The sequence below is a fragment of the Pangasianodon hypophthalmus genome, chromosome 26, assembly GCF_027358585.1.
Source record: "Pangasianodon hypophthalmus isolate fPanHyp1 chromosome 26, fPanHyp1.pri, whole genome shotgun sequence".
Lineage (NCBI taxonomy): Eukaryota > Metazoa > Chordata > Actinopteri > Siluriformes > Pangasiidae > Pangasianodon > Pangasianodon hypophthalmus.
Window position 1 is genome coordinate 13,142,892 of NC_069735.1, and position 12,254 is coordinate 13,155,145.

General features: G+C 38.1%; 1 protein-coding gene across 3 annotated transcripts in view; it reads left to right on the forward strand.

Annotated features, from left to right (window-relative positions):
- Nucleotides 1-3,711, forward strand: part of nlgn4xa (neuroligin 4 X-linked a) — an 80,371-nt gene extending 76,660 nt beyond the window's left edge. For all 3 annotated transcript variants that reach the window (XM_026932267.3, XM_026932268.3, XM_026932270.3), the window contains one exon: nucleotides 1,120-3,711. In XM_026932267.3, the coding sequence (XP_026788068.1) occupies nucleotides 1,120-1,993 (874 nt within the window). In that variant the 3' untranslated portion in view covers nucleotides 1,994-3,711. The remainder of the gene's footprint in view (nucleotides 1-1,119) is intronic.
- Nucleotides 3,712-12,254: the final 8,543 nt, after the last annotated feature.

Sequence of the window (12,254 nt, forward strand, 5' to 3'; positions counted from 1 at the left end):
TCTCTAACTTCATTGTATTTCCATCTGAGTATGTTTCTTTTTTATACTGAAAGTAGAAATGTGCCTGCTTCTAATAGGAATAGATATTAGGTAAACCACTATGAGAGAGAAAAAAAAAACCTTCATTACTGTGGCATAACCTAATCGAGTATTATTTTCCCACTGTGGTTAAACTTTCGTCCTGTCAGTGACACCTGCTTGTGTTTGACATAATATGGAGAAATAATGAACAGAAATATTAAGAGGACATTTGAAAGCTCTGTTTATCTGTTTTGGTTTAATCTGGTTTTCATCTCACTCTTTTCTCTTTGTATTCAGATATGTTTTAATTGCGGTAATGGTTCTAAAGCACTTTTTTTCCGGAAAAGAACAACATAAATTACATTATTTCATTTTTTTTCTACATATTGCTTTATAGAGCTGAGCATAACTAAAAAGTTCCAAATATTGCAAAAGTTGTGATCTAATAGAAGAGTGGAGGTTGAGTTTTTTTTTTTTCCTTCTTTGGGCATTAGGTGTTTTAAGACCCATGTAAATATTTTGGTAGGATTACATAGGAGCCTGTAATGACTGTGTAAAAAGTGTGATGACTGACGTGCCTGCCTTAACGGTCAAATAAAACTCCTGAGTGCATAATCTATATAGGCGTGAAGCCATTATGGAAAAAAAACAAAACAAAACACCTTTATAATGCTAATGCACTGAGAGAAAGGGAAAGTGTTTCAGGACAGCATATCTTTATTTAGAAACCTTTTACACCTCTCTGGCTTATTTGCCTAGCCTCTGGATAAAATGTACAATTGCTAAAGTGGTTGTCTCAAAAAATAAGTCTCCGCCCCAGATGTCCTTTTAACTAGTGCTGTGAGAGCTGTGCTGTAGTGGTTGCTAAACCCTTGAGAGTAGTTACAAAACCTTCCTCTGTAAATAATTATGAAGTCAAGAAAGGTTGAAGTGTTCAATGCAAGTTCAATGGAATGTAAATTGCTCTTGATGTATTAACACTGAATTTGATGAATCAATTCATGCTAACATTGATATGTGATCTACTAACATAGTATTACTAAACTTCTGAAGATACTTCTCAAGACTTATGCACTTTTTACCTTTTCTTTTGAATAGAGATCCAAATCAACCGGTACCGCAGGACACCAAGTTCATACACACAAAACCCAATCGGTTTGAAGAAGTAGCCTGGTCCAAGTACAACCCCAAAGATCAGCTGTACCTGCACATTGGCCTGAAGCCGAGAGTTCGAGACCACTACCGTGCCACCAAGGTGGCCTTCTGGCTTGAACTTGTGCCTCATCTTCACAACATCAATGAACTGTTTCAGTACGTCTCGACCACCACCAAGATCCCGCCGCAGGACACTACGCCCTTCCCTTATACCAAACGACTAGGTAAAACTTGGCCGTCCACAACACGCCATCCGGGAATACCTCCTTCAAATACCAAGCAAACCACAGACCAGCGTAAAGGCAATGATCTCGTTGAGGACTCTGCTGTGATGATCGAGACCAAGCGTGACTACTCGACAGAACTGAGTGTGACCATTGCAGTGGGTGCGTCACTGCTCTTCCTGAACATCCTGGCCTTTGCCGCACTCTACTACAAGAAAGACAAGCGACGCCACGAGTCTGGTCGTCGTGGTACCAGCCCACAACGCAATGCCAACTCAAATGCTAACGATGTCTCCCGAATGCAGAGTGACGAACTCGCATCATTGCAGATGAAGCAGCAGCAACAACAACTGGAGCAACAACTTGAAAATGAGCACCGGCACGAATGTGAGGCACTGAGGCTCGCATGCCCACCTGATTACGCACTTACGCTCCGCCGGTCTCCTGACGATGTGCCGCTCATGACACCCAGCACCATCACCATGATTCCCAGCTCGCTTGGCACCATGCAGCCCTTGCACAATTTCAATGCATTCGTTGGGACTCAGAACAGCACCAACCTCCCCCACGCTCACTCCACCACCAGGGTATAGCTGCACGCTTTCGGAATACCTTCAGACTACCACCTCCTCTCAGTACTATTCTTAGGAAGTCAGGGTTGGTTTACTCCTGGCATCGAGCTTATGACTGAAGTCATGGATGAAAAATTGCTCCACCTGGAGATTGATTCTCAGTGGATAAGATTATTTTGCTACGCCTTCTTAAAGAATATATGAGTCCAATGTGATCTATTTGTGGGGTGGGGGAAGTGAATGTTACTAAACTTCACACTGTACTTGGAGCCAAGTGGAGTGGGAATATTTTACCAAAAGTAATTCTGTACTCTTTTGGACTAGTTTGCTTGCACAGGGGACACTTAGAAGCAATGATAGAAGGCATCAAGGATCTGTTAAAGCTTGGTACTGTTTATCCTATATCAATCAGTGCAAGAACACTGTATTTTGAACAAATCTACTTTTCCGACACACATTGGACATGGGAACAGAATTCTCAAATCTCCCAGCCTGAAATGTATTTATGACAAATTTGTAAAGATGAGAAATATGTAAATAGCTGTGAGTTACAAATCCAATACTAAAGAAAATTACAAATGCTTTTATTGTTGTTGTTTTTGGTTCAAAATATTACTATTAACAAGTTTGTGCTTTTTGTTGAAGTGACTGTATATATACCAATCATAATCATAATCACTGTTTTACTTTTCAAAAAAGGTTCGTGTTCACATTTCACTTGCAATAGTAAGCAAAGTAATACTTATTTCAACACACATTAACCATAAGTTTGCTCTTAGTGGTCCTTCACCTTTCTGTCCAGCAAACGTAGTTTGTTCAAAACCAGCTTCATGCATTGACCTAAAAAATGGAGGAAAATGATCTGTAATGGTATTGAGACAAATTAGCTATTTATGGTGAGTCAAGATTTTGTAGTTTGTCTTTCACATGGTATGGGCACTGGCCAGTGGGATTGGTTTTATTTTAATGAATCACATAATGGGGAGACATTGAAAACATTGGCACTGTTGCTCAAGCATGATCAGATGATAAGTTTCTCCTGGTCAGTTAGGCTCCATATTGTTCTAAATCAGAGAAATAGTGCTTTGATTCCAGGTGCCATTGCAAAACAGCTGAAAACAGCATCTTGTGTCCCCAACAGCTGTAGGTCATTCACACCATCTGCTTCATTCGTATTTTTATTTTCATAACTTTTCTGTTACATGCACCACTGCCTGAACTGAATATGTGTTCAGCAATGTACTGTTTAGAATAAAAAAGGGCAAAAGAAATAGCCCAGGCAGTGGATTTTGCTATATTAGTTGGATATGTTTGTAAAGAAGTATATGTTAGATATTTCTACTTGTCATATGCTAGCAATATGTATTGTGCCAGGCTTGTGATATTTTTGGGTTACAACGCAAGTGAATGAATGTAAATAAAAATAAACTATAAATGATATTAAAAAATCATTAACCCTAATATTTTAGTTCTGCATCCTATAAGAGAGCTTGGAAGTGCAAGCAAAGATAAAAAAAAAGCAAACTGAAATTTATAAAGTTACCTTTGTATATTGAATCTAAGATATTCATCATAGGCCCTTCAACTGTCAATAATTCAAGGGTGAAGTGTAGGATTCTACATAATAGTTTGTCTTATATTGTTTGCGGTTTTTGCCTTAAGTGATAGATGATATTTCTGGCTGGACACCTATATAATTTTTTTCTGCAACGTTTCTAATAAAAATCAATATTTTCTAACATGGTGTCTGCATATCGACTTTCACTGTTGAGAGTAAAATGTAGAATCCACAAAATGAACATCGTGATGAGATATTTGCTTTCATATGTAATATCTAATATAATCACATTGCTGGATTTGTTTTTTTTTTTTTTTGTCTTGTTGTAATGCCTATACTTCATCTGTGGTAAGTGATTATGGAGTGCTCACCATCCTAAGTGGAAACTGCTAAATATGTTTAGTTTAGTAACGTTTAAAGCTTTGTCAGCATCTGAGAGACTTATTATTGGAGTAAATTACTGGTGCAGGCCAATTTAGAGAAATGAGTGCAGAGCTGCCAACATTGCTAACAAGAAAATCCTAGCAGGCAGAGAGAAAAAAACAGAATTTTACCACAAATACAACAGCGTATGTCGGTGGAGACAGCACCAGCATAAATGATAAGCAGCACATTCTACCCTGCGCTTTTACCAACCAGAGACAACGTTCACGCCCTCTTGTTTTCTAGTGGCTTCCGAGACCAAGGCACAAAGCAAAAGTAGCCTCTATCAGGAGCAAGTATCTACATACTTTCCCCTTCAGTGAATCAGCTTTTCCATTGGGCAAATTTTATTAACTTTTATTCTGACTGCTGCTTTAGCCAAGAAAGGTTAAAAATTACAAATGCTACAGCTAAGCCTTAAATGTTGGCACCTTTTTGTGAGTTAAAGGAACATATGAATAAATGCAGGATTCTAAATATTCAGACATCTCACCAGTGACAGCTGCATACTTTACAGCGTATTCCCAACACTCTGCCCCCCTGAGTATTGACATCTGTTTCTTGTTCATTTACTTGTTAATGAATGCATAAATACTTCATGGTTTGCAATGCGAGTTTGTCAAAGTCTTACCTGTATTCTTGGGTGTTACTCGGCCATAGTGGCTTTTTGGTTTGGGGTTTGTGTCTTTGTTGGACTTTAATCACCACTTTCCACCATGGGAGCAAACACACTCCTCACCTTGGTGAGAAGGTTCTCACCATGCTAAGATCAATCTTACCTCTCCACCCAATCTTCCGTCTGCTCCAGGACATGATTCTGAGTCCAATGGACAAGTACAGAGGCTAAATCTGGAGATCCTTTGGTATCTTCAAAGCTTAGACAGGTTGACTCGAGCAAGTATGTCTCGTTTCTATCTGAATCCCAGCACACACATCTGTTTATCTTATTTTCGTACTAAACATCAGAGTGAACTCTGAGTCAAATGGAGAGGGAGTACTGCAATATTTACCAAAAGAAATTCTGAACTCTCTTGGATGATTTTGCTTGCACAGGGGACACTGTAGAAGGTAGATAGAAGGCATCAAGGCATCAAGAATCCGTCAAAGCTTTGTACTGTTCATCCTATATCCTATATCTTCAAAGCTTCTGCAGATACGAGTAGGATGACTACAGTAAGTATGTCTCATTTCTGTCTGAATCCTGGTACACACTTCTGTTTATCTTGTACGCAAAGACTAATGTTTGCAACAAGTGATTGAGTAATTTCTTTCAAAAATCAGTTCATCTGTGCTTTTAAACTCTGGTCAAGTAAAAATAAAATGATTTACCAAATGAATGGCAATAATCTCTACCTGTACTTTTCTTATCTACCAAGACTAAACAGCAGGCACACTCTATTCACAAAGGCTCAGAGTCAGGATGTTGCTCCTTGCTACAGTTTTATTTGCCCTCACTATGTAAATTAAGAGTGAAACTGAAATGTAAATTACAGTGTATTACTAACATGTAATCCCACATAAAATAAACAAGGTTCGGGTACACACAAGTAAGGCAGCATGTAACACCTGAATTTAAGTGTATAGTAAAAACAAGCTGCCCTACGACAGATTGACATCCCATTCAGGGTGTATTCCCAGCTCACGCCCAGTGTTCCTAGGATAGGCTTTTAGATATGACTTGAAAGTAAAAACAAGCCTTGCAACATGCTGGTGACACAACTAACGGAATTACCACTAATTCTCTCCAAGGCATAAAACCCCAATAGGTTAAGAGCAATAGTGTGTATAGTGTTCCTGAGGACAAAATGCACAATGCTTTTTCAACCTTCACTAATGCCTCTGTTATAGGCTATGGTCCAGTGGGTTTGGTGGTGCATCAGAAAATATGGCTCTCTGCATACTGCTTTTGAGAGAGAAGTGGCAATGTACATGAATTCCTGAAGTGAACCTTGCCAAGCTTTCCAGTCCCGAGGCACCTTCTCTGGTAATGAAACATCCCGGTGGTCAGCTCATGAAGCAGAGCCGTGCCTAGAACTATCACTGGAGCAACAAATCTGAGGGGGTCAAAGAGGATGTTTAGTTCGAATGAAACAACAATCTAGTAGTTGGCAACAGACATGTTGAAGTTAAATGGATCTGATGCTGTTTCCCATAATAGCCCCAAGCTGTGTTGTGTAGGCGCAACATCTGCAGTGAGGACTAAGTCTTTTATGCTTTTGGTATGGTCCTCTGGAAGAAAGACTTTCATAACTGCAGGACTGTTGAAGGCAATTTCATGCAAATGAAAATTTGATTCAGAGAGGGATGCTTTAGTTCTCTTGTGGAGGTCAATGGATTCTTAATCAGAGGGCATGGACATCAACCCATCATCAGCATAGAAATCTCTCAATGAACTGGTGCATACCTGAGCATATCATGTTCACATGCTTTGGCAGCTTGTCTGATTCTGTAGATGGCAACAGCTAGCAAAGGGCTATTATCAAAGACGTGAACGTTCATTCAGTACATGATAACAACTTTTATGGTATCATTGTCCCTGAACTACAGGAACCTCAACATGTTTTTGTGGTCTTCCGGTACCAGGAAACAATGGAACATTTGCTGAATATCAGTAGTATATGCAAGCTGCTCTTTCCTAAAGCATATCAGAATTCACAGCAAGCTATTATTAAGATCTGGGCATATGAGCAGCACACTTGAGCTTGAAGGAAAGACCACCCTAATCTGCTCAGGACTGAAGGTGGTCAGGTGGTGTGAACTGTCAGGTACCAACACTCCTCATTCTCCTCCAGTGGTGCTGCTACCTCATTCTCTAATGATTTTTCCCATGAATATCCCAAACTGTTTTTTTTTTTTTGTTTTTTTTTTTCAGGCTTGTTAAAAAGAGAGGTTGTTGGGAGCTGATGCGTAGGCAATCTAAAGGAGCACAAAGCAACCCAGCTATTGGCCTTGTCCCTATACCCTTCTTTGCCCATAGTCATTAAAAAGACTTTTTTTGTCTTCCATAGATGGAGCCAGTTTGTTGTCCTTCACTGCCTGGATGAACACTGTATACCCAATTCTGTGCTCTGAAATTAACTCTCGCTGCAGGCTTCTGGTTTCTCCCCGCCATGGCACGCTGTCTCTCACAGACAAATAAAGCTGTTACATGCTTTAATGGGGAAGATTGTCTACCAATCTGTAACACATTGATTTTGAATGTGTTTATACTTGGTGCATGCACCTTGAAGGCATACTTCACTCATCAGGACCCTGCCCAAATTCAGTCTTCAGTGCAAAGGGAGTATTTATTTGTTGTCTGACTTTATGTACTCGAATTATCTCTGTTCCGAATAGGATGACAGAGAGCATCTCTAACTAGCTTAGAAGGCAGTCCATAACTGTTTCAACTTGCACTTCACTGGTCATGAACCTAACAATATCATGGTCTGTTTGTAAGGCGGCTATACTGGTCTTCAATCCAATGTTAATGCTATTTACAGTTCATGATAATTACATACTGCACTGGTGGCTAATTTGCTGTTTTAAGTAATGCTCACAGTAATGTTTGTGTGTAGACTCAAATCAATTGGGAAACAGCAAGGGGCCCAACTTTCACTCAGCATGATGTTCAATAATGGGGTCATGTTCTCTCTTCCCTTATCCATCAGGAGGTACTGTTTGTTGCATTCATTTAAGAGTTGGGAGGACACATATAAGGCTTCTGAAAATAAACCTTTCCAAATGAATGGAATAAAGAATGTATTTAAACAAGAACATACAGCCTATAATAAAGTAATCTTATAACAACAATGGACCAGTCTTTAAATATTAAGCAAATCTTCAATTCACACCACACACACACACACACAACACAGTTTAACCATTTAACCCAGCATTCAAAATATTATAACTTGTTTTGTACTCTCCTCATCAAATTTGCCCACCCAGAGGTTCTGGCTTGATACTGGAGAAAATCTGGCAATGAAACCTATTAACTGCACTTGTGCAAAGATAAAAATGAATTCTGTTTATTAGGTTGATCAGCTTTGCTGCTGTGCGTCCAGAACTATGTTCCCACATTGCCAATTTATTCATTAAGCTGCCAAAAACTTGCTCTTTATTTATTTTTCACATATCTACATTTGCATCAGATAAAAACAAGTGGACTGGATTAAGGAAAATAAATTGTAAATTCTGTTGTGTGTGTGTGTGTGTGTGTGTGTGTGTGTGAAATTAAGTCAACTTATTGAAATGTGTTTCCCGCTAGGCTGACATCTTTAATTATCTGATGTGCATTGGTTTAATTATTTGTTCAAGAAAACCAGAAACTACACAACTAGTAACTGCAGTATGAAACTAGAAGACAATTATACAAGGAATTAGAAGTTAGAAACCCAAAAACCATGGCTGCAAGTCCTAAAACCACAGTATCAGACTAATGTCAGACCAGCTCAGCCTACGAAGGCTGAAGGCTTGGTAACTAGCTCATGAGTTGTTAAACTCCATGATTCATGTGTTTCAAATTACCTGGTCTTTCTGTTTTTAGTTTTCATAGTATAGTTTCTAGTTTCGTAGTCTCTTTGATCACTGCCTGCCTGTGATTGGATGTCTTATAATCACCTGGCTCATAATATGCATAATAATCACAACTCTTGGAAGAAGAAGAACATACAGCAAGGTGACATTATATTCTGCACATATCCCAGCTTGTTAGGAAGCTGGGGTCAGAGTGCAGGGTCAGTCATGATATGGCACCCCTGGAGCAGAGAGGGTTAAGAGCCTTGCCCAAGGGCCCAACAGTGGCAGCTTGGCAGTGCTGGTACTTGAACCCCTGACCTTCGGATCAGTAACCCAGAGCCTTAACCATTGAGTGTTTGAAGTGGGTGTTGTTTTTGTTTTTACCCTAGACGTAGAAATGCCTGACAGTTCCTCAACCTCAGCTACATCACACAAGTTCATAATTGGTCTGAACTAGAGATGGGGAATCAACTGTTTTGTAAATCCCACTGATGCAGTTATTTTGTTTGTGCCAGCCTGGGATATTTATTCACAAATTTAGTTGGTTCTACTTCCCAAAATATAAACTAACAAGCAGCCTAATATACCCACTGCAACCCTGACCAGGCAGTTCCTAAATATGAAAGAATGACTGCTGTAAATGCATCACATTCATGTTAACATGTTTATTATTTCTTCATATCTGACCGTGTGTTTGATTACTCTACCTCGTATCTGAATTTGTATTTGTATCTGTTTAGAACACATTATCTGTTCATTCCAAATAACATCATTATATTCAGTTACACCCCTATTATATTCATATGCAAAGGTTGGAACACAGTTTATAAAATACAAACTAAAAAAAAATCATCTCTGTTTTTGCAGTTATATTTGACTACATAGGGTATATAAATGAAAAACTGGATTGACCATGCAAGGAACATTTTCATTATAAGCCCTGGGTATCAATGATCTTATAGGTGTTGATTTCCTTAACAGGACTGGCTTTTTTTTTTTTTTTAAATAAAAAAACATTGTGCCTGTGTTTGCACCTCTGAGATTTTTCACTTCAAAGCACGTACACCCCAGAATCCGAAGTGACAACTCCTGGAAGTGCAGGCACAGTGACAATGATTTTATTAAAATGGATTGAGTCCAAAAAATCTATATTTTGGCTGAACCTTTAGTTACTGAGTCACACTATATGACATTTAAAATTGGGAAGAGGCTGGCTATTACACATTTTATGACTGATTTTTTGGAAGTTTTTTTATGAAAAATGAAAAATATTGGCACTATACACTCTGAAATCATACATAATGACTATTACTTAACTTGGAAAAAATGTGGGACGGTGAATAAACCGGCTGTAATTCATGACTGTATTACATATTATGATTTTAAATAAAGTTCACACCATATAGGAAGTGGAAGTGTAAACCTAAATCTTTACACTTTCTACTCTGAGAACACAATTCAATGGATACTTTTCTTAGTGGCTCTAAAAACTTGTCTGGTGTTAACTGTCCTTTGATATAATGCTTGACTCCAAATGCAGAAGTGCATCATCCAGTGAGTCATCTACAGAAACGCTGAAAAAAGATGGTGAGTGAAGAAAAGAGCTTAGAAGCATGTACTCTATGTTCTTAGAGAAGATTCCCTAGTGAAAAAAAGTATACTTTCAATAGTACATTGCAAATATACTAACAAAAAAATTGTACTAACTTTAAATATATAAAAAGTGGATTACCACCATGCTTTTACCTATTTTTACCATACAACTTTTAACACACTTTAAAATAATTGTAATTTAGTATATTTTCTAAAAATATATTTTACAAAAATATACTTGAATTGAAAGTTTTTTTAAATTTTTTTTTAATTTTTTTAACGTGTATTTATTTGCACTTTATGTAAATATATTTTAGTATTATTTTTAACTGTGTGCTGAAAATGACCATTGTAACAATGCATTAAAAGTTTACATTCACAGTACATTATTAAATAACCTGAAGTTGTAGTATACTTTAAGTTCAATTTTGGAGTAATTTTTAAGTGGACTTCTTCATGCTTGCAATTCACTTCATTACTGCTTTCAGAAAGTAATAAAACCTATGATAAATGCGTTGAAAGCCCGTTTAAAACATTTTGAAATAAAGTGTATGCGCTGCACAAAAGGCTACTCTTGTAATTGTGATTTAAGTATTTTAATAAATTTATACAATGTCACAGAGAGGTCCAATGTATAAACATCAATCCATGACTAATTTTACACCAACAGCACACCATAAAATGTGGACAAGAAAATGTGTTCTACAGGAAAGTAACCTTTTATCGAATGTGTTTTTGAAATGTTTCAGATGAATTTTGGGCGAAATGAGCAATTAAATTAGCATTAGCCGATGCTATTTTGCTTAGCTCGCTATCAGTGCTGTGGCTGAAGCTTACAGAGTGCTAACAGTTAGCCTACTAGCTAATCCGATAGACTTAATATTGTTTGGGGAACTTAGTTGGCTTGGTATTGCTAACTTCATAGAGCTAGCTATTTATAAAGGCAGCGTTGCAGTTTACACACTTGGTAGTTGATGTTTAACTGTTTGTGCTCTTGTCTGAGGGGATTTGTGCATTTTTTAAAGTTGCTATTCACACTTCTTGTTTTTGACAGCGAGGCCGCGAATTAGCCATCATCTCAGTCTCCAGTTAGCTTAGCCTGTTAGCTAGCTAGCTAGTCGTGTGTGAGAGAGAGAGAGAGAGAGAGAGAGACGATGCTAAAGTTCGGTGCTGTGCCTCGAGATGCCCGCGGTGTTGGAAAAGGGTACGACGGAGATTTCAGGGAAAAGAAGAGACAGAAACTCGGTGAACAACCCGACAAAAAGTTTTACTTCCAACGGCAACAGTAACAATTCTTGGCGAGCAGGGTAAGTGACGGGTGGTACAGGCCCGGGTTGGCTAATCGGGAGCTGCGGGAGGATTCCCGGGGGCCGGTGTGTGTTTGACCGCGAGGGCCGGTGTTGTCATGCCACTGGATTGAAATACAGATGTCTGTTATTGAAGTTACATATTATTTATTGTAATGACCCTGACAAGAAGTGCATTCAGCATTGGGGAAAAAAATAGCATATTTTTACTGAAAAATAATATATTTATGGTATATTGCTTGTGTGTTTTGAAGACACTCTTAATTAATTTATGTTCTTGTAATGCAAAAAAGTCCACTTTAATATCACTAATCAAGCATGCAATTATCTTAAACAGGCATGTACTTAAAGTGTACTAAGTATACTTGAAGTTGTTCCAATTAAGCACATAAAAGTACACTAAATACACTTAAAGTTATGCTTTACTACAATTACAACTAAAATATACTTAGCACAAAATTAGTTATTCCAAAATAGCACACTTCAAGTTAACTAATCATTAACACACTTAAAGTATACTGACAGTTAGTCTGGCTGCAAGTATACTTAGCATATGTTTTTTTCACTAGGGTAAGCCTGCATGATTTCTTCTTTACTACATCAGTACAGAAGCTGTGGGTAGAATGTAAGGAATAAAATATGATGGGGCATGTTGTTATAGGAAAATAATCAGTGATGAAGTCTGGAAGTACTTTAGTCCCCTTACACCACAGCAGTTTGCGAACTTTTTTTTTTTTGTACCTACACTACAATTTCTTTGAGGAAACTGAGCAAAGACCTGTTGCTTGCCCTCATGTTCTGCAAAAGTAAAAGTTACTTAAATATATGCTGAAAATCACTGAATTGCTGACTGAAATGGCTGGTTTAACAGGTGCTGAGTAAACACTCTTTCAGAAGTGAG